This window comes from Procambarus clarkii, chromosome 35 (genome assembly GCF_040958095.1).
Source record: "Procambarus clarkii isolate CNS0578487 chromosome 35, FALCON_Pclarkii_2.0, whole genome shotgun sequence".
Lineage (NCBI taxonomy): Eukaryota > Metazoa > Arthropoda > Malacostraca > Decapoda > Cambaridae > Procambarus > Procambarus clarkii.
In genome coordinates this window covers 3,786,666-3,810,971 of record NC_091184.1, presented here as the reverse complement: position 1 = coordinate 3,810,971, position 24,306 = coordinate 3,786,666, and the positions used below count along the sequence as shown (strand labels likewise).

The 24,306-nt window shown below is 50.1% G+C and overlaps 1 protein-coding gene across 1 annotated transcript in view; it reads left to right on the top strand.

Annotated features, from left to right (window-relative positions):
- Positions 1–9,294: 9,294 nt before the first annotated feature.
- The window catches only part of LOC138371307 (uncharacterized), a 38,705-nt gene continuing 23,693 nt past the window's right edge, over positions 9,295–24,306 (top strand). The window contains exons 1-2 of the mRNA XM_069336091.1: positions 9,295–9,743; positions 9,860–10,297. Coding sequence (XP_069192192.1) covers positions 9,546–9,743; positions 9,860–10,297 — 636 coding nt within the window. The 5' untranslated portion in view covers positions 9,295–9,545. The remainder of the gene's footprint in view (positions 9,744–9,859; positions 10,298–24,306) is intronic.

The following is a 24,306-nucleotide window of genomic DNA, read 5'->3' as shown; positions in this document are numbered from 1 at the left end:
GTAGGAGGAGGCTGGAGCTACAGGTCCAGCACCTACCCCCTGCCAGTAGAGGGGGGCTGGAGCTATAGGTCCAGCACCTACCCCCTGTCAGTAGAGGGGGGTTGGAACTACTAGTCCTGCACCAACCCCTGCCAGTAGAGAGTACTGGAGCTACAGGTCCAGCACCAACCCCCTGCCAGTAGAGGGGGCTGGAGCTACAGGTTCAGCACCAACCCCTTGCCAGTAGAAGACGGCTGGAGCTACAGGTCCAGCACCAACCCCCTGCCAGTAGAAGGGGGCTGAAGCTACAGTTCCAGCATCAACCCCCTGCCAGTAAAGCGGAGCTGGAGCTACAGTTCCAGCACCAACCCCCTGCCAGTAGAGGGGGCTGGAGCTACATGTCCAGCAGCAACCCCCTGCCAGTAGAGTGGGGCTGGAACTACATTTCCAGCACCAACCCCCTGCCAGTAGAGGTGGGCTGGAGGTACTGGTACAGCACCAACCCCCTGCCAGTAGAGGGGGCTGGAGCTACTGGTCCAGCCCCAACCTCCCTGCCAGAAGAGGGGGGGCTGGAGCTATTGGTCTAGTACCAACCCCCTTCCAGTAGAGGGGGCCTGGAGCTACAGGTCCAACACCAACCCCCTGCCAGTAGAGGGGGGATGGAGCTACAGGTTCAGCACCAACCCCCTGCCAGTAAAGGTGGGCTGGAGCTACATTTTCAGCACCAACCCCTTGCCAGTAGAGGGGGGCTGAAGATACAGGTCCAGGACCAACCCCCTGCCAGTAGAGGGGGTGTTATAGCTACCGATCCAGCACCAACCCCCTGCCAGTAGAGGGGAGCTGGAGATACAGGTCCAGAACCAACCCCCTGCCAGTAGAGGGGGGGGCTATAGCTACCGATCCAGCACCAACCCCCTGCCAGTATAGGGGAGCTGGAGATACAGGTCCAGGACCAACCCCCTGCCAGTAGAGGGGGGGGGGCTATAGCTACCGATCCAGCACCAACCCTCTGCCAGTAGAGGGGGGCTGGAGATACAGGTCCAGGACCAACCCCCTGGAAGTAAAGGGGGGCTGTAGCTACAGATCCAGCACCAACCCCCTGCCAGTAGAGGGGGACGCTGGAGCAACATTTCCTGCACCAACCCCCCCTCCCCTGCCAGTAAAGGGGGGCTGGAGATACAGGTCCAGGACCAACCCCCTGCCAGTAGAGCTGGGCTGTAGCTACAGATCCAGCACCATCCCCCCTGCCAGTAGAGGGGGCAGGGGGCTGGAGCTACAGGTCCAGCACCAACCCCTCTGCCAGTAGAGGAGGGCTGGAGCTACATGTCCAACATCAACCCCCTGCCAGTAGAGGGGGGCTGCAGCTACAGGTCCAGCACCAATCCCCTTCCTGTAGAGGGGGACAGGAGCTACAGGTCCAGCACCAACCCCCTGTCAGTAGAGGGGGGGCTGTAGCTACAGGTCCAGCACCAATCCCCTGCGGTAGAGGGAGACAGGAGCTACAGGTCAATCGCCAACCTCCTTCCAGTATAGGGGGGCTGGAGCTACAGGTCAAGGACCTACCCCCTGTCATTAGAGTGGGGTGCTGCAGCTACAGGTCCAGCATCAACCCCCTGCCATTAGAGAGGCGCTGGAGCTACAGGTCCAACATCAACCCCCTGCCAGTTTCAGGAGGGGGCTGGAGCTACGGGTCAAGGACCTACCCTCTGCCACTAAAGAAGGGGGTGCAGCTACAGGTCCAGCATCAATCCCCTGCCAGTAGAAGAGGGGTTTGAGCTATTGGTCTAGCACCAACCCCCTGCCAGCAGAGGGGGACTGGAGCTACATGTCTAACACTAACCCCCTGCCAGTAGAGGGGGGCTGGAGCTACAGATCCAGCGCCAACCCCCTTCCAGTAGAGGTGGGCAGGAGCTACAGGTACAGAACCAACCCCCTTCCAGTAGAGGTGGGCATGAGCTACAGGTCCAGCACCAACCCCCTGCCAGTAGAGGTGGGCTGGAGCTAAAGGTCCAGCACCAACCCCCTGCCAGTATAGGAGGGCTGAAGCTACAGGTCCAGCACCAACCTCCCTGCCAGAAGAGGGGGCACTGGAGCTACATTTCCAGCACCAACCCCCTGCCAGTAGAGGGGGCTGGAGATACAGGTCCAGGACCAACCCCCTGCCAGTAGAGGGGGGCTGGACATACAGGTCCAGCACCAACCCCCTGCCAGTAGAGGTGGGCTGGAGCTACAGGTCCAGCACCAACCCCCTGCCAGTAGAGGGGGGGGGGCTGGAGCTACAGGTCCAGCACCAACCCCCTGCCAGGAGAGGGGGGGGGTGGCTACACGTCCAGCACCAACCCCCTGCCAGTAGATGGGGGCTGGAGCTACAGGTCCAGCACCAACCCCCTGCCATTAGAAGGGGGCTGGGGCTACAGGTCCAACTCCAACCCCCTGCCAGTAGAGGGGGGCTGGAGCTACACGTCCAGAACCAATTCCCCCCCCCCCTGCCAGTAGAGGTGGGCTGGAGCTACAGGTCCAGCACCAACCCCCTGTCAGTAGAAGGGGACTGGAGCTACAGATCCAGCACCAACCCCCTTCCAGTAGAGGTGGGCAGGAGCTACAGGTACAGAACCAACCCCCTTCCAGTAGAGGTGGGCATGTGCTACAGGTCCTGCACCAACCCCCTGCCAGTAGAGGTGGGCTGGAGCTAAACGTCCAGCACCAACCCCCTGCCAGTAGAGGGGGGCTGGAGATACAGGTCCAGGACCAACCCCCTGCCAGTAGAGGGGGGCTGGAGCTACATTTCCAGCACCAACCCCCTGCCAGTAGAGGTGGGCTGGAGCTAAAGGTACAGCACCAACCCCCTGCCAGTTGAGGGGGCTGGAGCTAATGGTCCAGCCCCAACCCCCCTGCCAGAAGAGGGGGGGCTGGAGCTATTGGTCTAGCACCAACCCCCTTCCAGTAGAGGGGGGGCTGGAGCTACAGGTCCAGCATCATCCCCCTGCCAGTAAAGGTGGGCTGGAGCTACATTTTCAGCACCAACCCCTTGCCAGTAGAGGGGGGATAAAGATACAGGTCCAGGACCAACCCCCTGCCAGTAGAGGGGAGCTGGAGATACAGGTCCAGGACCAACCCCCTGCCAGTAGAGGGGGGGCTATAGCTACCGATCCAGCACCAACCCCCTGCCAGTAGAGGGGAGCTGGAGATACAGGTCCAGGACCAACCCCCTGCCAGTAGAGGGGGGGCTATAGCTACCGATCCAGCACCAACCCCCTGCCAGTAGAGGGGAGCTGGAGATACAGGTCCAGGACCAACCCCCTGCCAGTAGAGGGGGGGCTATAGCTACCGATCCAGCACCAACCCCCTGCCAGTAGAGGGGGGGCTATAGCTACCGATCCAGCACTAACCCTCTGCCAGTAGAGGGGGGCTGGAGATACAGGTCCAGGACTACCCCCTGGCAGTAAAGGGGGGCTGGAGCTACAGATCCAGCACCAACCCCCTGCCAGTAGAGGGGGGCTGTAGCTACAGATCCAGCACCAACCCCTGCCACTAGAGAGGGAGGCTGTAGCTACAGATCCAGCACCAACCCCCTGCCAGTAGAGGGGGGACGCTGGAGCTACATTTCCTGCACCAACCCCCCTCCCCTGCCAGTAGAGGGGTGCTGGAGATACAGGTCCAGGACCAACCCCCTGCCAGTAGAGGTGGGCTGGAGCTACAGGTCCAACATCAACCCCCTGTCAGTAGAGGGGGGGCTGCAGCTACAGGTCCAGCACCAATCCCCTTCCTGTGAGGGGGACAGGAGCTACAGGTCCAGCACCAACCCCCTGTCAGTAGAGGGGGGGCTGCAGCTACAGGTCCAGCATCAACCCCCTGCCATTAGAGAGGCGCTGGAGCTACAGGTCCAGCACCAACCCCATGCAAGTAGAGAGGAGCTGGAGCTACAGGTCCAACATCAACCCCCTGCCAGTTTCAGGAGGGGGCTGGAGCTACAGGTCAAGGACCTACCCCCTGCCACTAAAGAAGGGGGTGCAGCTACAGGTCCAGCATCATCCCCCTGCCAGTAGAAGAGGGGTTTGAGCTATTGGTCTAGCTCCAACCCCCTGCCAGTAGAGGGGGACTGGAGCTACATGTCTAACACTAACCCCCTGCCAGTAGAGGGGGGCTGGAGCTACAGGTCCAGCATCAACCCCCTGCCAGTAGAGGGGGGCTGGAGCTACAGATCCAGCACCAACCCCCTTCCAGTAGAGGTGGGCAGGAGCTACAGGTACAGAACCAACCCCCTTCCAGTAGAGGTGGGCATGAGCTACAGGTCCAGCACCAACCCCCTGCCAGTAGAGGTGGGATGGAGCTAAAGGTCCAGCACCAACCCCCTGCCAGTATAGGAGGGCTGAAACTATAGGTCCAGCACCAACCTCCCTGCCAGAAGAGGGGGCGCTGGAGCTACATTTCCAGCACCAACCCCCTGCCAGTAGAGGGGGCTGGAGATACAGGTCCAGGACCAACCCCCTGCCAGTAGAGAGGGGGCTGGAGATACAGGTCCAGGACCAAACCCCTGCCAGTAGAGGGGGGCTGGAGCTACATTTCCAGCACCAACCCCCTGCAAGTAGAGGTGGGCTGGAGCTACAGATACAGCACCAACCCCCTGCCAGTAGAGGTGGACTGGAGCTACAGGTACAGCCTCAACCCCCTGCCATTAGAAGGGGGCTGGGGCTAAAGGTCCAGCATCATCCACCTTCCAGTAGAGGCGAGCTGGAGCTACTGGTCCAGCACCACCCCCCCCCCCCCATGCCATTAGAGGGGGCTGGAGCTACAGGTCCAGCACCAACCCCCTGCCAGTAGAGGGGGGCTGGAGCTACAGGTCCAGCACTAACCACCTGCCAGTAGAGGGGGCTGGAACTACAGGTCCAGCACCAACCCCCTGCCAATAGAGGGGGGCTGGATCTACAGGTCCAGCACTAACCACCTGCCAGTAGAGGGGGCTGGAACTACAGGTCCAGCACCAACCCCCTGCCAATAGAGGGGGCTGGAGCTACAGGTCCAGCACCAACCCCATGCCAGTAGAGGGGGGGCTGGAGCTACAGGTCCAGCACCAACCCCCTGCCAGTAGAGGGGGGGGGGCCCTGGAGCTACAGGGCCAACATCAACCCCCCTGCCAGTAGAGGGGGTGCTGGAGCTACATTTCTAGCTCCAACCCCCTGCCAGTAGAGGTGGGGGCGGGGCTGGAGCTACAGGTCCATTACCAACCCCCTGCTAATAGAGGAAGGGCTGGAGCTACAAGTCCAACACGAACCCCCGCCTGTAGAGGAAGGGCTGGAGCTACAGGTCCAGCACCAACCCCCTGCCATTAGAAGGGGGCTGGGGCTACAGGTCCAGCACCATCCCCCTTCCAGTAGAGGGGGGCTGGAGCTACAGGTCCAGCACCATCCCCCTGCCAGTAGAAGCGAGCTGGAGCTACAGGTCCAGCACCCCCCCCCCCCTTGCCATTAGAGGGGGTTGGAGCTTCAGGTCCAGCACCAACCTCCTGCAATTGAAGGGGGCTGGAGTTACAGGTCCAGCACCAGTCCCCTGCCAGTAGAGGGGGGCTGGAGCTACAGGCCTACCACCAACCCCCTGCCAGTAGAGGGGCGCTGGAGCTACAGGTCCAGCACCATCCTCCTGCCAGTAGAGGGGCGCTGGAGCTACAGGTCCATCACCAACCCCCTACCAGTAGAGGGGGCCTTGAGCTACAGGTCTAGCACCAAACCCATGCCAGTAGAGAGGGGGCTGGAGCTACAGGTCCAGCACTAACCACCTGCCAGTAGAGGGGGCTGGAGATACAGGTCCAGCACTAACCCTCTGCCAGTAGAAAGGGGCTGGAGCTACAGGTCCAGCACTAACCCTCTGCCAGTAGAAGGGGGCTGGAGATACAGGTCCAGGAGCAACCCCCTGCCAGTAGAGGGGGGCTATAGCTACCGATCCAGCACCAACCCCCTGCCAGTAGAGGGGAGCTGGAGATACAGTTCCAGGACCAACCCCCTGCCAGTAGAGGGGGGGCTATAGCTACCGATCCAGCACCAACCCTCTGCCAGTAGAAGGGGGCTGGAGATACAGGTCCAGGACCAACCCCCTGCCAGTAAAGGGGGGCTATAGCTACCGATCCAGCACCAACCCCCTGCCAGTAGAGGGGAGCTGGAGATACAGGTCCAGGACCAACCCCCTGCCAGTAGAGGGGGGGCTATAGCTACCGATCCAGCACCAACCCTCTGCCAGTAGAGGGGGGCTGGAGCTAATGGTCCAGCCCCAACCCCCCTGCCAGAAGAGGGGGGCTGGAGCTATTGGTCCAGCACCAACCCCCTTCCAGTAGAGGGGGGGCTGGAGCTACAGGTCCAGCATCATCCCCCTGCCAGTAAAGGAGGGCTGGAGCTACATTTTCAGCACCAACCCCTTGCCAGTAGAGGGGGGATGAAGATACAGTTCCAGGACCAACCCCCTGCCAGTAGAGGGGGGCTATAGCTACCGATCCAGCACCAACCCCCTGCCAGTAGAGGGGGGCTGGAGCTACAGGTCCAGGACCAACCCCCTGCCAGTAGAGGGGGGGCTATAGCTACCGATCCAGCACCAACCCCCTGCCAGTAGAGGGGGGGCTATAGCTACCGATCCAGCACCAACCCTCTGCCAGTAGAGGGGGGCTGGAGATACAGGTCCAGGACCAACCCCCTGCCAGTAGAGAGGGGCTGGAGATACCGATCCAGCACCAACCCTCTGCCAGTAGAAGGGAGCTGGAGCTACAGGTCCAGGACCAACCCCCTGGCAGTAAAGGGGGGCTGTAGCTACAGATCCAACACCAACCCCCTGCCAGTAGAGGGGGGACGCTGGAGCTACATTTCCTGCACCAACCCCCCCTCCCCTGCCAGTAGAGGGGGGCTGGAGATACAGGTCCAGGACCAACCCCCTGCCAGTAGAGGTGGGCTGGAGCTACAGGTCCAACATCAACCCCCTGTCAGTAGAGGGGAGGCTGCAGCTACAGGTCCAGCACCAATCCCCTTCCTGTAGAGGGGGACAGGAGCTACAGGACCAGCACCAACCCCCTGTCAGTAGAGGGGGGGCTGCAGCTACAGGTCCAGCACCAATCCCCTGCCAGTAGAGGAAGACAGGAGCTACAGGTCAATCGCCAACCTCCTTCCAGTATAGGGGGGCTGGAGCTACAGGTCAAGGACCTACCCCCTGTCATTAGAGGGGGGTGCTGCAGCTACAGGTCCAGCATCAACCCCTGCCATTAGAGAGGCGCTGGAGCTACAGGTCCAGCACCAACCCCATGCAAGTAGAGAGGAGCTGGAGCTACAGGTCCAACATCAACCCCCTGCCAGTTTCAGGAGGGGGCTGGAGCTACAGGTCAAGGACCTACCCCCTGCCACTAAAGAAGGGGGTGCAGCTACAAGTCCAGCATCAACCCCCTGCCAGTAGAAGAGGGGTTTGAGCTATTGGTCTAGCTCCAACCCCCTGCCAGTAGAGGGGGACTGGAGCTACATGTCTAACACTAACCCCCTGCCAGTAGAGGGGGGCTGGAGCTACAGGTCCAGCATCAACCCCCTGCCAGTAGAGGGGGGCTGGAGCTACAGATCCAGCACCAACCCCCTTCCAGTAGAGGTGGGCAGGAGCTACAGGTACAGAACCAACCCTCTTCCAGTAGAGGTGGGCATGAGCTACAGGTCCAGCACCAACCCCCTGCCAGTAGAGGTGGGCTGGAGCTAAAGGTCCAGCACCAACCCCCTGCCAGTATAGGAGGGCTGAAGCTATAGGTCCAGCACCAACCTCCCTGCCAGAAGAGGGGGCACTGGAGCTACATTTCCAGCACCAACCCCTTGCCAGTAGAGGGGGCTGGAGATACAGGTCCAGGACCAACCCCCTGCCAGTAGAGGGGGGGCTGGAGATACAGGTCCAGGACCAAACCCCTGCCAGTAGAGGGGGGCTGGAGCTACATTTCCAGCACCAACCCCCTGCAAGTAGAGGTGGGCTGGAGCTACAGATACAGCACCAACCCCCTGCCAGTAGAGGCGAGCTGGAGCTACAGGTCCAGCACCACCCCCCCCCCCATGCCATTAGAGGGGGCTGGAGCTACAGGTCCAGCACCAACCCCCTGCCAGTAGAGGGGGGCTGGAGCTACAGGCCTACCACCTACCCCCTGCCAGTAGAGGAGCGCTGGAGCTACAGGTCCAGCACCAACCCCCTGCCAGTAGAGGGGGGCTGGAGCTACAGGTCCAGCACTAACCACCTGCCATTAGAGGGGGCTGGAACTACAGGTCCAGCACCAACCCCCTGCCAATAGAGGGGGGCTGGAGCTACAGGTCCAGCACTAACCACCTGCCAGTAGAGGGGGCTGGAACTACAGGTCCAGCACCAACCTCCTGCCAATAGAGGGGGGGGCTGGAGCTACAGGTCCAGCACCAACCCTATGCCAGTAGAGGGGGGGCTGGAGCTACAGGTCCAGCACCAACCCCCTGCCAGTAGAGGGGGGTCTGGAACTACTGGTCCAGCACCAACCCCCTGCCAGTAGAAGGGGGGCTGGAGCTACAGATCCAGCACCAACCCCATGCCAGTAGAGGGGGGGCTGGGGCTACAGGTCCAGCACCAACCCCCTGCCAGTAGAGGGGGGGTCTGGAACTACTGGTCCAGCACCAACCCCCTGCCAGTAGAAGGGGGGCTGGAGCTACAGGTCCAGCATCAACCCCCTGCCAGTAGAGAGGGCTGGAGCTACAGGTCCAGCATCAACCCCCTGCCAGTAGAGGGGGTGCTGTTGCTACATTTCTAGCACCAACTTCCTGCCAGTAGAGGGGGGGGGCGGGGCTACTGGTCCAGTACCAACTCCCTGCCAGTAGAGGGGGGACTGGAGCTACAGGTCCAGCACCAACCCCCTGCCAGTAGAGGGGGACTGGAGCTACAGGTCCAGCACCAACCCCCTGCCAGTAGAGGGGGCTGGAGCTTCAGGTCCAGCAGCAACCCCCTGCCAGTAGAGGTGGGGGGAAACCTGCAGCTACAGGTCCAACACCAACCCTTTGCCAGTAGAGGGGGGCTGGAGCTACAGGTCCAGCACCAACCCCCTGCCAGTAGAGGGGGGGGGACTGGAGCTACAGGTCCAGCACCAACCCCCTGCCAGTAGAGGGGGGCTGGAGCTACAGGTCCAGCACCAACCCCCTGCCAGTAGAGGGGGGCTGGAGCTACAGGTCCAGCAACAACCCCCTGCCAGTAGAGGGGGGGGGCTGGATCTACATGTCCAGCAACAACCCCCTGCCAGTAGAGGGGGGGGGGCTGGAGCTACAGGTCCAGCAACAACCCTTTGCCAGTAGGTGCTTTCCTTGACTGGCTTCAGTTTATGTGTAGTGTAATGTGCTGATTGTGGTGAATTTTGTAGGTGTGATTGACTGATAATGGGTCTCTCACTGACTAAAGGTGATAATGGGGCTGACATTGTCTACAGATGATAATGGGGCTGACACTGACCACAGGTGATAATGGGACTGACACTGACCACAGGTGATAATGGGGCTGACACTGACAACAGATGATAATGGGGCTGACACTGTCCACAGGTTGAGGACCTCCGCAGGATGAGTGAGCCCGTCAAGAGGCTGGTGGAGGCTGGCCGGGTGTTGGCCGTCAAGAGGCTGGTGGAGGCTGGCCGGGTGTTGGCCGTCCAGGAAGACCAAGATGGCCGCCGCTCCGCCAGGATAATTCTACAAGACGGACAGCTGTACCTCCACCCACTCCTGCGTCAGCCCACGCCCGCCCACGCCCATACCCTCCAGGTAACTTTATTACACCCACTAGTCTTACTGACATTACTGACTTACTAAGTTTTGATAACTAATATGATAACATTTTGATATACAGTTATCAGCATGATTTATTTGATTTCCTGCAGGAGAGTGAGGTTGTGGGCGTGCTGGAGCCCTCCTGCACCCTGGCGTTCCTTGACCTCGGGTGGGCGGGGTCAACAAAAGGGCGGGTCACCATCCGGCTGACCCCTGACACTCCGCTGGCCAGACAGTTTGTGTTGTTGTGTACGGGCCAGCGGGGCCACACCTACCGCAACACCAAACTGTTGCAAGTGTGCGACAAGGGTCAGCCGGGGGAGTGGGTGAAGGGCGGAGACTACGAGAGTAATGATGGTGCGCGAGGAGCCCCACTGCTGCCTGACCTCCAGGGGCGGTACCGGGAGTCACGCCGGGCAGGAGCTGTGTTGTGCTGCGATGATCTGGGGGGTCCCAGGAGTGCCCAGTTCTTCATCACCACCAGGGACCGCCAGGATGGTTACCTGTGGTCACATGTCTTCGGTGATGTGGTGAGCGGCCTGGATGTGGTGAGGGCAGCAGTCAACCACAGTGACATTACGGAGGTGACTGTGGTGGACTGTGGTGTTGTGCTGCCACTCTAGTTCACTGTACCATCACCATCACTACTGTGGTGTTGTGCTGCCACTCTAATTCACTGTATCATCACCATCACTACTGTGGTGTTGTGCTGCCACTCTAGTTCACTGTACCACCACCATCACTACTGTGGTGTTGTGCTGCCACTCTAGTTCACTATCACCACTACTGTGGTGTTGTGCTGCCACTCTAGTTCACTGTACCATCACCATCATCACTGTGGTGTTGTGCTGCCACTCTAGTTCGCTGTACCACCACCATCACTACTGTGGTGTTGTGCTGCCACTCTAGTTCACTGTACCATCACCATCACTACTGTGGTGTTGTGCTGCCACTCTAGTTCACTGTACCATCACCATCACTACTGTGGTGTTGTGCTGCCACTCTAGTTCACTGTACCACCACCATCACTACTGTGGTGTTGTGCTGCCACTCTAGTTCACTGTACCACCACCATCACTACTGTGGTGTTGTGCTGCCACTCTAGTTCACTGTACCACCACCATCACTACTGTGGTGTTGTGTTGCCACTCTAGTTCACTGTACCATCACCATCACTACTATAGTGTTGCCACTCTAGTTCACTGTACCATCACCATCACTACTGTGGTGTTGTGCTGCCACTCTAGTTCACTGTACCACCACCATCACTACTGTGGTGTTGTGCTGCCACTCTAGTTCACTGTACCACCACCAGCACTACTGTGGTGTTGTGTTGCCACTCTAGTTCACTGTACCATCACCATCACTACTATAGTGTTGCCACTCTAGTTCACTGTACCATCACCATCACTACTGTGGTGTTGTGCTGCCACTCTAGTTCACTGTACCATCACCATCACTACTGTGGTGTTGTGCTGCCACTCTAGTTCACTGTACCACCACCATCACTACTGTGGTGTTGTGCTGCCACTCTAGTTCACTGTACCACCACTATCACTACTGTGGTGTTGTGCTGCCACTCTAGTTCACTATCACCACTACTGTGGTGTTGTGCTGCCACTCTAGTTCACTGTACCACCACCATCACTACTGTGGTGTTGTGCTGCCACTCTTGTTCACTGTACCACCACTATCACTACTGTGGTGTTGTGCTGCCACTCTAGTTCACTATCACCACTACTGTGGTGTTGTGCTGCCACTCTAGTTCACTATCACCACTACTGTGGTGTTGTCCTGCCACTCTAGTTCACTGTACCATCACTACTGTGGTGTTGTGCTGCCACTCTAGTTCACTGTACCATCACCATCACTACTGTGGTGTTGTGCTGCCACTCTAGTTCACTGTACCATCACCATCACTACTGTGGTGTTGTGCTATCACTCTAGTTCACTGTACCATCACTACTGTGGTGTTGTGCTACCACTCTAGTTCACTGTACCATCACTACTGTGGTATTGTGCTGCTACTCTAGTTCACTGTACCAGCACCATCACTAATGTGGTGTTGTGCTACCACTCTAGTTCACTGTACCATCACTACTGTGGTGTTGTGCTGCCACTCTAGTTCACTGTACCATCACCATCACTACTGTGGTGTTGTGCTACCACTCTAGTTCACTGTACCATCACTACTGTGGTGTTGTGCTGCCACTCTAGTTCACTGTACCATCACCATCACTACTGTGGTGTTGTGCTGCCACTCAAGTTCACTGTACCATCACCATCACTACTGTGGTGTAGTGCTGCCACTCTAGTTCACTGTACCATCACCATCACAACTGTGGTGTTGTGCTACCACTCTAGTTCACTGTACCATCACCATCACTACTGTGGTGTTGTGCTGCCACTCTAGTTCACTGTACCATCACTACTGTGGTGTTGTGCTGCCACTCTAGTTCACTGTACCACCACCATCACTACTGTGATGGTGTGCTGCCACTCTAGTTCACTGTACTACCACCATCACTACTGTGGTGTTGTGCTGCCACTCTAGTTCACTGTACCACCACCATCACTACTGTGGTGTTGTGCTGCCACTCTAGTTCACTGTAACACCACCATCATTAATGTGGTGTTGTGCTGTCACTCTAGTTCACTGTACCATCACCATCACTACTGTGGTGTTGTGCTGCCACTCTAGTTCACTGTACCATCACTACTGTAGTGTTGTGCTGCCACTCTAGTTCACTGTACCACCACCATCACTACTGTGGTGTTGTGCTCCCACTCTAGTTCACTGTACCACCACCATCACTACTGTGGTGTTTGCTGCCACTCTAGTTCACTGTAACACCACCATCACTACTGTGGTGTTGTGCTGTCACTCTAGTTCACTGTACCATCACCATCACTCTTGCATCACTGCGTGTTTTGATGCCAATGTAATTTAAGGACAGACTTTTTTCACAATATCATCATAACTTCACTATCTTTGGTATTATACTTTGGTATCATATACCTGACAATCACGGCTGTATCACCATCAATGCTATATCTTCCCAGTCCTGTAACCTATCATTGCTGTATCACTATAGCTTCACTATCACCTCTATATATCACCATCACCTCAGGCCCCACACTTGTTGTCATATACTGACCATGTTGAATAACAAACTGTTGGTGTCACTATATGACAGCTATTGTCACTGTTATATCACCAACAGCTCACTATCACATAACACTATCACTGCTACACCAACATCATTTCACTTTCACTGCATTATCTTCTCGTTGATATTTTTCCTCCTTACATTTACTGATATATCACTATCACTGTCATATCACTATCACCTCACTATCACTGCTATTTCACTATTACACGGGTGTGTTGTGATATTACCATACTGGACCATGGTGTGTTGTGATATTCCCATACTGGTCCATGGTGTGTTGTGATATTACCATACTGGACCATGGTGTGTTGTGATATTACCATACTGGTCCATGGTGTGTTGTGATATTACCATACTGGACCATGGTGTGTTGTGATATTCCCATACTGGACCATGGTGTGTTGTGATATTATCATACTGGACCATGGTGTGTTGTGATATTACCATACTGGACCATGGTGTGTTGTGATATTACCATACTGGACCATGGTGTGTTGTGATATTACCATACTGGTCCATGGTGTGTTGTGATATTACCATACTGGACCATGGTGTGTTGTGATATTACCATACTGGTCCATAGTGTGTTGTAATATTAACATACTGGTCCATGGTGTGTTGTGATATTACCATACTGGTCCATGGTGTGTTGTGATATTACCATACTGGACCATGGTGTGTTGTGATATTACCATACTGGACCATGGTGTGTTGTGATATTACCATACTGGACCATGGTGTGTTGTGATATTACCACACTGGACCATGGTGTGTTGTGATATTACCATACTGGACCATGGTGTGTTGTGATATTACAATACTGGCCCATGGTGTGTTGTGATATTACCATACTGGTCCATGGTGTTTTGTGATATTACCATACTGGACCATGGTGTGTTGTGATATTACCATACTGGTCCATAGTGTGTTGTAATATTAACATACTGGTCCATGGTGTGTTGTGATATTACCATACTGGTCCATGGTGTGTTGTAATATTACCATACTGGTCCATGGTGTGTTGTGATATTACCATACTGGTCAATGGTGTGTTGTGGTATTACCATACTGGTCCATTGTGTGTTGTGGTATTACCATACTGGACCATGGTGTGTTGTGATATTACCATACTGGACCATGGTGTGTTGTGGTATTACCATACTGGTCCATGGTGTGTTGTGGTATTACCATACTGGTCCATGGTGTGTTGTGATATTACCATACTGGTCCATGGTGTGTTGTGATATTACCATACTGGTCCATGGTGTGTTGTGATATTACCATACTGGCCCATGGTGTGTTGTGATATTACCATACTGGACCATGGTGTGTTGTGGTATTACCATACTGGACCATGGTGTGTTGTGATATTCCCATACTGGTCCATGGTGTGTTGTGATATTACCATACTGGACCATGGTGTGTTGTGATATTACCATACTGGTCCATGGTGTGTTGTGATATTACCATACTGGACCATGGTGTGTTGTGATATTCCCATACTGGACCATGGTGTGTTGTGATATTATCATACTGGACCATGGTGTGTTGTGATATTACCATACTGGACCATGGTGTGTTGTGATATTACCATACTGGACCATGGTGTGTTGTGATATTACCATACTGGTCCATGGTGTGTTGTGATATTACCATACTGGACCATGGTGTGTTGTGATATTACCATACTGGTCCATAGTGTGTTGTAATATTAACATACTGGTCCATGGTGTGTTGTGATATTACCATACTGGTCCATGGTGTGTTGTGATATTACCATACTGGACCATGGTGTGTTGTGATATTACCATACTGGTCCATGGTGTGTTGTGATATTACCATTTGGGTGTGAGGTGGTGTTATGACCACACACACACCAGTATGATCATACTGTAGCTGGTGTATGATGTGCTCAAACTGTATAGTGATGTCTTGGCTGATTAGCCTAGTGTCATGAATATTAATTTATGTAGTTATTCTTCTTTCGACAACACACTAGTATTAAATGTGTATTGCCAATGTATTCCATATATATCTATGTATATTATATATCTGTACTATAAGTCCTTGCCATGTATTTGTGGATATATATTAGAAGTCTAGTGAATAGCAGTAGCCTAATGTCATGTAGCTTGAAAAACATCTGTATATGCTTTTATTATGGAATGCTACATAATGCTGTATAGGAAATATTATGTGAACTATGATGGAGAATGTATAAATTTAGGTCTCGGAAGTATTACTGTCATGTATACTGTGTAATTTCCTTTCATTATTGTTCATTGCATTGTCCTCTAACATTAAATTATATTTTGGCACTGTGAGATGTATACCACATAGACATGGTTTTGATACACATGTTTTATATATATATACTTTATATTGTATTCATGTATACTTATGTATAATGGCTGGCTGACAGACGTCTTGAAATCCTCCCTTAACCCCTCCTCCCCTCTCCCGCCAGTGTTACCATGTCTTGCCAATATGAATTCTTTGTTCACATATTTTTATATCGTTATATAATCTTTAATGTACTGAATTATTGATATGTAAGGTTGTGTATTATAGTCTTTATTTTGTTGATATATGAATTAGAAGTTCTTGATCGAGATATGTCTGTGTATGAGCTTGAGATATTTGAAAGAGAGGCGTCAGCTGACTCATAGAGGTGGATACAGTGTCGCTCCCGGCCAGCATGGCTCTGGGCGGTCACTCTTTGATTTTCTCAGTTGATTATTAATATTAACATCTTTATTGACAAAAATAATTACAATTTTGCCTAATCTGAGGATTTTGATAAAGTCTTATTAAAGTGAGGATAATGCTGGTATTCACTGTCACGCAGGACAGAGGGTCATAATAAGACAATAGGTCTAAACTGTAGGCGGAAGCACATATATATAATGGTTACAATCAATGTTTTAATGTATGGATATGTGAAAACAACTTTCTATTGTGCACTGCCACACAAGAGCAGGGATGGTTCATAAGTGATGCAGCTTAGAAGTGATATAAATAAAAATTGGTCTTCATTCTTTAAAATGGACAAGCAAATTTTGGATAAATTGTTAGGATGTCGTCCAGAACACCTCAGTCAATGAAATAGTTACACAGTTGGTGGTACAAGAGGCCAGGAGGTCCAAAGTCCTTTACGGTTTCACATTCAACAATATAGTGTTCTAGTGAATGCATTAAAGGTTTATCACAGAATTTACAATCTGAGTATTCTGGTAGTGGCTCAGCCTCACTAACCTGCCAGATGTCTCTATAGCCAAGGCGAATTCGCGCAATGACTACATCACACTGCCTGATTCGGTTACTGTGCTGACCATACAAATACCTATTATTACAAAACTTGTCATAACTTTTAATACTGCAGCTTTCAGGCCTCTGGGCATTTCTTAGTTCTTCTAAATCTGAAGTAATTTCTTTAATTTGTATGTTATTAATAATTGCATTACATAGTCCAAAGTCATAATCAATGTTTTCTTTTCTGCGAGCCTCATTGGCCAATCGATCTACAAAGTCATGTTTTCCAACTCCAACATGGGATGGGATCCACACAAATTTTATACAAGAGTTATTATCATTGGCAAAAATTACATTCCATTTAATATTACAAGCTACTTCCAACATACATTGTGATGGGTTATTTAAGGACTGCAGAGCACTTTTAGAGTCACAGAAAATAACTCCACCACCATTGAGCTTAAGGTATTCAGTGGCTAGATAAATACCCAATAGCTCGGTCTGTGTCGTGCTTGCCCAGTTGTTCAATCTCTGTGTACTAGTCATGATCATTTCATTCCCTTTATACACTGCACATGCACAACCTGTTCTACCAGTGCCTAACTGCACAGAGCCATCAGTAAAGGCATAGGATTCAGTCGGTTTGAGAATTTGAAGATGACTGTCAATAGCTTCTAATGTTATACATCTCCAAATGTCAGTGTTATACATTTGTTTTACACTGATGGGAGTATAATGCAGAAAGACCTCCACATCTTTCCAAGGGGGAATATAGTAAACAGTTTTATCAGGGTTAAGAGACACATTCTTTTTTTCTGAAGATTATAGGCACAACAACTGAGCCACACACTGTAGGGAGCTTTTTGCGGCGGATTGAGGGAACAGTCAGAATTGTTTAGAATGGATCTCAATTTAATTGGAATAGAGCAGAGGGGACCATTATTTTTCAAAGTTTTGGCGCAAAACATAGTACTAAGTAGAACTATTCTTTCGTAAATGGAAGGTAAGTTTAGTTCCTTTCTCATGTTAACAATTCTGACAGTTCTAGGACAACCCAGGATGATGCGCATGGCATCATTCTGTACTACATCTAGGCCTTGTAATTGTTTAGGAGAAAAATTAAGAAGATGCAAGGCATAATAATCAACAACAGATCGTGTAAAGGCAATATGAAAACTACGAGCATATTTTGTTAATGCCAAATCCTTTGCCAACAAGAGTTTTGAGAGGTTTAAGACGCTCAACTAGTTTTTTGCCCAGGTTGCTGACGAGATTTGTATCATTAACCTCGACTCCAAGATATTTATAAGACTCGCACGTCTCCACGGGCATTCCATTAATAGTATAGTTAGCATGAAGAGAATGGGGAATAAGAACCCTTGTTTTATCAACAGAGATTATGAGGCCACATTCTACTACTTTCTTGGAGAATGCATCAAGTAACACTTGTAGCCTTGGTTTACTGTGTGCCATAATACAAATATCATCAGCATAACATATAACAGTTTCAGTAGTTTGTACAGGTATGTCATGGATAAGTTTGTGCATAAGTATATTGAAGAGCATAGGGCTTAGGACACCACCTTGAGGTGTGCCTAGTTCGAATGCATCTGTTCTTGTACTTTTAACTCCTTTAAATAGGATACTAGCACGCCTGTTGGATAGGTAGCTCTTTATCCAACTCAGAAGATTACCTTTGATTCCAAATTCAGCAAGTTGCTCTAATATTATTTTGCCATTCGCTACATCGAAAGCTGACTTTAGGTCAATAAAGGCTGCCTGTGTGCCATCCTGGGAGTGTACAAAATATTCAGCAAAGCATGTTTGTGTGCTACACTTGGGCATGAACCCATATAGGTTTGGGGCCAGTTTTTCTTTGACCTGAAACATGACACGATTGAGAACAATTCTCTCCAAGACTTTACACATGCAAGATGTAAGGGAAATGGGTCTGAATTTTTGAGAGTTAGGTTTAGGAACTGGTATTATGAGACTTTGTGTCCATTTCTTTGGCAAGATACCTTGTGAGAGACTCATTTGATAGAGGTCAAGCAGAGGATGGCTAGGGACATCATTCAGTAAGCTCAAGGTGTTATAAGTTATACCATCCTCACCAGGGGCAGTTTGCTTAGGTTTTCCTAATGCTGATGTTAATTCAAAGGGGGTTATAGCAAACTGATCTGTTAAATCTGGTGAGAAGCGTGCTATTTCAATATTAAAGTTTCTGTTAATGTTGCTATGTCTTAAATGCTGCTGTATATCTGGGGGTAAGGAAGAAATTTGTGAGACACTAGACCATTGAGCTAGGAGCATGTCAGCATATTCTGCAGGAGTATGATGAAGTTGAACTGGGGCTGAAGGTTTGGTAATGTTTTTAATTTTGTTCCACATTTTTGATAATGTTGTAGTTCTATTGATACTTTGTAGGAATTGTTCCCAATATGGGTCCTTAACTTGACCCTTAAGCTCGCGAAAATCTCTGTTGGCATTAACGAATGCAAGTAAATTGTCAGCTGTTTTGTATCGTTTATAACAGCCAGCAGCTGAAGCACTTTAGCTCTGCAATAATAATAGGATCCTCTGTCCATGAGGAAGAACGAGTGTTCTTTTTTTTCCTTGATTTAACCCAGGTATCATAATAACTGGTAATGATACTGACAAGATCATTGTAAAAGTGGTCCACTGATACAGGTGTATACCCAGTGTACCACTTATGTACATAAGCCTTAAAGTGCTGTTTAAGATTGTCTGGAATGTTAATTTTAACTTTAGAATGAGGACTGGACCTAATATCCGCCACATTGTATTCACAATATATTGCAAAATGATCACTTGCTAGTTTTGGGATGAGCTTAACGTTGACGTTGCTATCTACTAGGCTGTAACCAATCACATAATCCAGTCTACCCCACAATAAATGGGTCTGTTTATCAATATCATACACAGTAACATTATGATCATTAAGGTATTTCCAGAAGACCCTTCCATTATTGTTACACTGAACGTCACCAAGAGCAGTGTGACGAGCATTAAAGTCACCCATACATAACATAGCTGTGTTACCTGTAGGTGTCGGTAGCAGGTCTGCTTTAAGTACACTACATCGTCCATATATGTTATACAGTAGGAAATGGCTATTTGCAGTTTGTAATTTGAATTTTTGATAATGTATACTATCACTCCTGTGATTTTTAATTAGTTTACAGATTAATCCACTCTTAATATACGTTAGTAAACCAGTTCCAATACTGTTGTTGTATGCTATATACCCAGGTATCCTGGGTGGGACCTTCTTGATAGTTGTGGTCGTATATGGTTCCTGTAAACAGATCACATCCGCGTCTCTCATTTTAGCATACAAGATTACGTCATTTATCCGAAGATTAACACTTCGAATATTCCAAGAAAGAAACTTAATTGTTTTTGTTTGATGAGTCATGGTTAAGTGTCAAGGGAATTAAGGTAACATTTAAGCTCGTTAAACACTTGGATAACATAAGCAACTTTGTTCCGTGTGTCCTGAGTACTTTTGTCTAGGAGGCGTTTAACCTGAGTAGGAGTTGGTGTTCTCTTAAACTCTCTACCTGCAACCAAACCAAGGGTGTCTTGACGATCCTTTGAGTTTGCTAGAAAACCTAGTAAGACGTCACGTGGCTATAGAAGCTTAGCCGGTCAAACAGCTAAGACCAAGTGGCGTGGGACTCGGCTATAGAGTATACTCTGGGGTCCTTTGAAAGTCGGTTTAAGTTTCAGTAAGCATAGTCACGGACAGGGTAAAGGACAGAGTAGAGCCAATACCGTCCCGTGTTACAACTGCCATATCCACCTTCGGTAAGAGGCAGAACAAGTCAGCAGATTGGTTCGAGGCCAGTGCAGAGGAACTCTTACCCCTTGTAGAGGAAAAGAGAGGAGCTCTCTCATCCTACAAAAACCTGCCCTCAGAAAGGAAGATACAGGCCCTCCGTACTACCCGCAGTAGAGTTCAACAAACTGTGAGGTGCTGTGCTAACGATTACTGGCTCCGACTCTGTTCCAGCATCCAGACTGCGGCCACTGTTGGCAACATAGGAGGCATGTACGAAGGGATCAAACAGGCAACAGGCCCTACACAAAACAGGACGGCTCCTCTTAAGTCAGCCACTGGAGAGATCATTAAAGACCGTGATCAACAGATGAATCGCTGGGTAGAGCATTACTCCGAACTCTACTCCAGAAAGAACTTGGTCAGCGTAGAGGCTTTGGATGCAATCAAGTGCATGCCCATCATGGAAGAACTTGACCTTGAACCGACTGTGGAAGAAGTTGAGAAAGCATTGGATTCACTTTCCTCAGGGAAGGCCCCAGGAGACGACGGGATTCCGCCTGAAGTTCTCAAGTGCGCTCGTGGAACACTTAAAACTGAGCTTCATGAACTTCTGTGCCAGTGCTGGAGGGAGGGCTCGGTGCCACAAGACATGAGAGATGCAAACATCATCACTCTCTACAAAAATAAAGGTGACAGAAGCGATGTCAACAAGAATCGTAGCATCTCCCTCCTCAGCGTCGTCAGCAAACTCTTCGCCAGGGTCGTCTTGGTCAGGCTTCAGATTCTTGCTGAAAGAGTGTACCCTGAGTCACAGTGTGGTTTCCGAGCAGAGGTCGACCACTGACATGGTGTTCTCCCTGAGACAGCTTCAAGAAAAGTGCAGGAGGCAGAGAAATACCTTGTACATTGCCTTCATTGACCTTACAATGGCCTTCGACCTCGTGAGCAGGGACGGACTCTTCAAGATCTGGGCCAAAATTGGCTGCCCACCCACCCTACTCAGCATGATACAATCGTTCCACAAGGACATGAAGGGCACGGTCGTGTACGACGGCTCAACTTCTGAACCATTCAACATCAAGAGTGGTGTTAAACAGTGGTGAGTTCTTGCTCCAACCCTGTTTGGCATCTTCTTCGCGATCCTCGTCAAGCATGCCTTTGAAACAACCACAGAGGGCATCTATCTCCGTACAAGATCTGATAGAAAGCTCTATAATCTATCCAGACTCCGAGCAAAGACAAAAGTACAGATGCGAATCCTCAGGGAGTTCATCTTCGCCGACGACGAAGCGATCATACACACAGCAGAAGGCCTGCAGCAACCGCTTTGCCGCAGCCTGTTCCGCATTCAGCTTGACAATCAGCCTGAAGAAGACACAGGTGATGGGACAAGACGTCAATGAGCTACCCTGTATAAACATAGCAGACTATGTGCTGGAGGCAGTTCACAAGTTTGTGTACCTGGGCTCCACAATCTCAGACACCCTTTCCCTGGACATTGAGCTCAACAGGCGTATCGGGAAGGCCGCAACAACACTGGCCAGGCTCACAAAGCGTGTTTGGGAAAATGCCAAACTGACAGTGCACACCAAGGCACAAGTCTTCATGGCATGTGTGGTGAGTACACTTCTCTACGGCTTGGAATCCTGGACCGTGCGCTCTCGCCAGGAGAGACGGCTCAATACCTTTCACATGCGGAACCTGAGACGCATCCTTGACATCACGTGGAAAGACCACGTCACCAAGAATACAGGACTCGAGGGAACAAGAGTCCCTTCAATGTTCACTCTCCTGAAACAGACACTTGCGATGACTGGCACATGTCACACATATGGAAGATGGCCGCAAACCAAAGGACCTCTTGTATGGAGAACTGGCATCAGGAAGGAGACCCACCGGAAGACCTCAGCTGCGTTTCAAAGACGGCTGCAAACGCGACCTCAAGCAGATGAGCATCGACATCAACAGAGGAGGTCTCGACCACTGTCAGACGCACCCGCTTCGGCGTTTACCTGCACTCGCTGTAGTTGGGACTGTCATTCTCGGGTTGGCCTTCACAGCCACAGCAGGCGCAGCATCCAACTACACTATAACAACTAGACACCCAGGGCACAACTCCATAACCCGCACGGGGTTGACCTTCACAGCCACAGCAGGCGCAGCATCCAACTACACTATAACAACTAGACACCCAGGGCACAACTCCATAACCCGCACGGGGTTCACCTTCACAGCCACAGCAGGCGCAGCATCCAACTACACTATAACAACTAGACACCCAGGGCACAACTCCATAACCCGCACGGGGTTGACCTTCACAGCCACAGCAGGCGCAGCATCCAACTACACTATAACAACTAGACACCCAGGGCACAACTCCATAACCCGCACGGGGTTGACCGATGCCTACTTCTAGTTAAGGTAATTATGGCAAAATTATAGTACTAATAAAGACAATCATGTTAATATTATAGTAATAATTAGGTATTTTTTGTAAAATTATAGTAATAATTAAAGAAATTATAGTAATAATTAAAGAAATTATAGTAATATTATATTAATAGTTCAGGTAATTATGGTAATATTATAGTATTCTTTAGGTAATTATCTTATATTCCTTTCAATATCTTATGACATTTAAAAGGTTTTTGATAACATAAGTTTATTTACTCAAGAGAGGAAAGACTCCTGAATGAAAACCGGACTTTAGATAAAACTTGTCAAATACATATCCAAAAATACAGACTTCAAACGATTGCACACACACACACACACACACACACACACACACACACACACACACACACACACACACATGCTGCACGTGTGGCAACGTACAAGAATAGCGTGTTTTGGGTGTGGCAACACATAGATAAGGTGTTGTGAGTGTTGAGAATTTGAATAAGGTGTTGTGAGTGTTGCAACACTGAAATGAAAAGTTATAAGTGTTTGAACACATGAAGGAGTTTTGCGAGTGTTGCAAAATAAAACGTGTTGTGAGTGTTGCAACAAAACAATACGTAGCCAGGATGGTCACTCATAAATAACATACTGTGAGGGTTACAACATGTTATTACTGTAATGTAACGTTTCAACACATTATGCCGGCATTGTAATACAACACATTATACCGGCATTGTAATACAACACATTATGCTGGCATTGTAATACAACACATTATGCTGGCATTGTAATACAACACATTATGCCAGCATTGTAATACAACACATTATGCCTGCATTGTAATACAACACATTATGCCGGCATTGTAATACAACACATTATACCGGCATTGTAATACAACACATTATGCTGGCATTGTAATACAACACATTATGCCAGCATTGTAATACAACACATTATGCCGGCATTGTAATACAACACATTATGCTGGCATTGTAATACAACACATTATGCCAGCATTGTAATACAACACATTATGCCGGCATTGTAATACAACACATTATGCCGGCATTGTAATACAACACATTATGCCGGCATTGTAATACAACACATTATGCTGGCATTGTAATACAACACATTATGCCGGCATTGTAATACAACACATTATGCTGGCATTGTAATACAACACATTATGTCTGCATTGTAATACAACACATTATGCTGGCATTGTAATACAACACATTATGCTGGCATTGTAATACAACACATTATGCCGGCATTGTAATACAACACATTATGTCTGCATTGTAATACAACACATTATGCTGGCATTGTAATACAACACATTATGTCTGCATTGTAATACAACACATTATGCTGGCATTGTAATACAACACATTATGTCTGCATTGTAATACAACACATTATGTCTGCATTGTAATACAACACATTATGCCGGCATTGTAATACAACACATTATGTCTGCATTGTAATACAACACATTATGTCTGCATTGTAATACAACACATTATGCTGGCATTGTAATACAACACATTATGTCTGCATTGTAATACAACACAATATTTCTTTGTTGACCAGACCACACACTAGAAATTGAAGGGACGACGACGTTTCGGTCCGTCCTGGACCATTCTCAAGTCGAAGAATTCTCATCGACTTGAGAATGGTCCAGGACGGACCGAAACGTCGTCGTCCCTTCAATTTCTAGTGTGTGGTCTGGTCAACATACTTCAGCCACGTTATTGTGTCATCGCCTGCACAATATTTCTTTGTTGCAACATCACAACACGTTATTTCAATGTTGCCACACGCAATTATATTTATAAGTACTGCAACATTCAGAACACATTATTTATGTTGTAACTGTAACAACAGGTTATTGCCTTGCAACACTCACACCGCG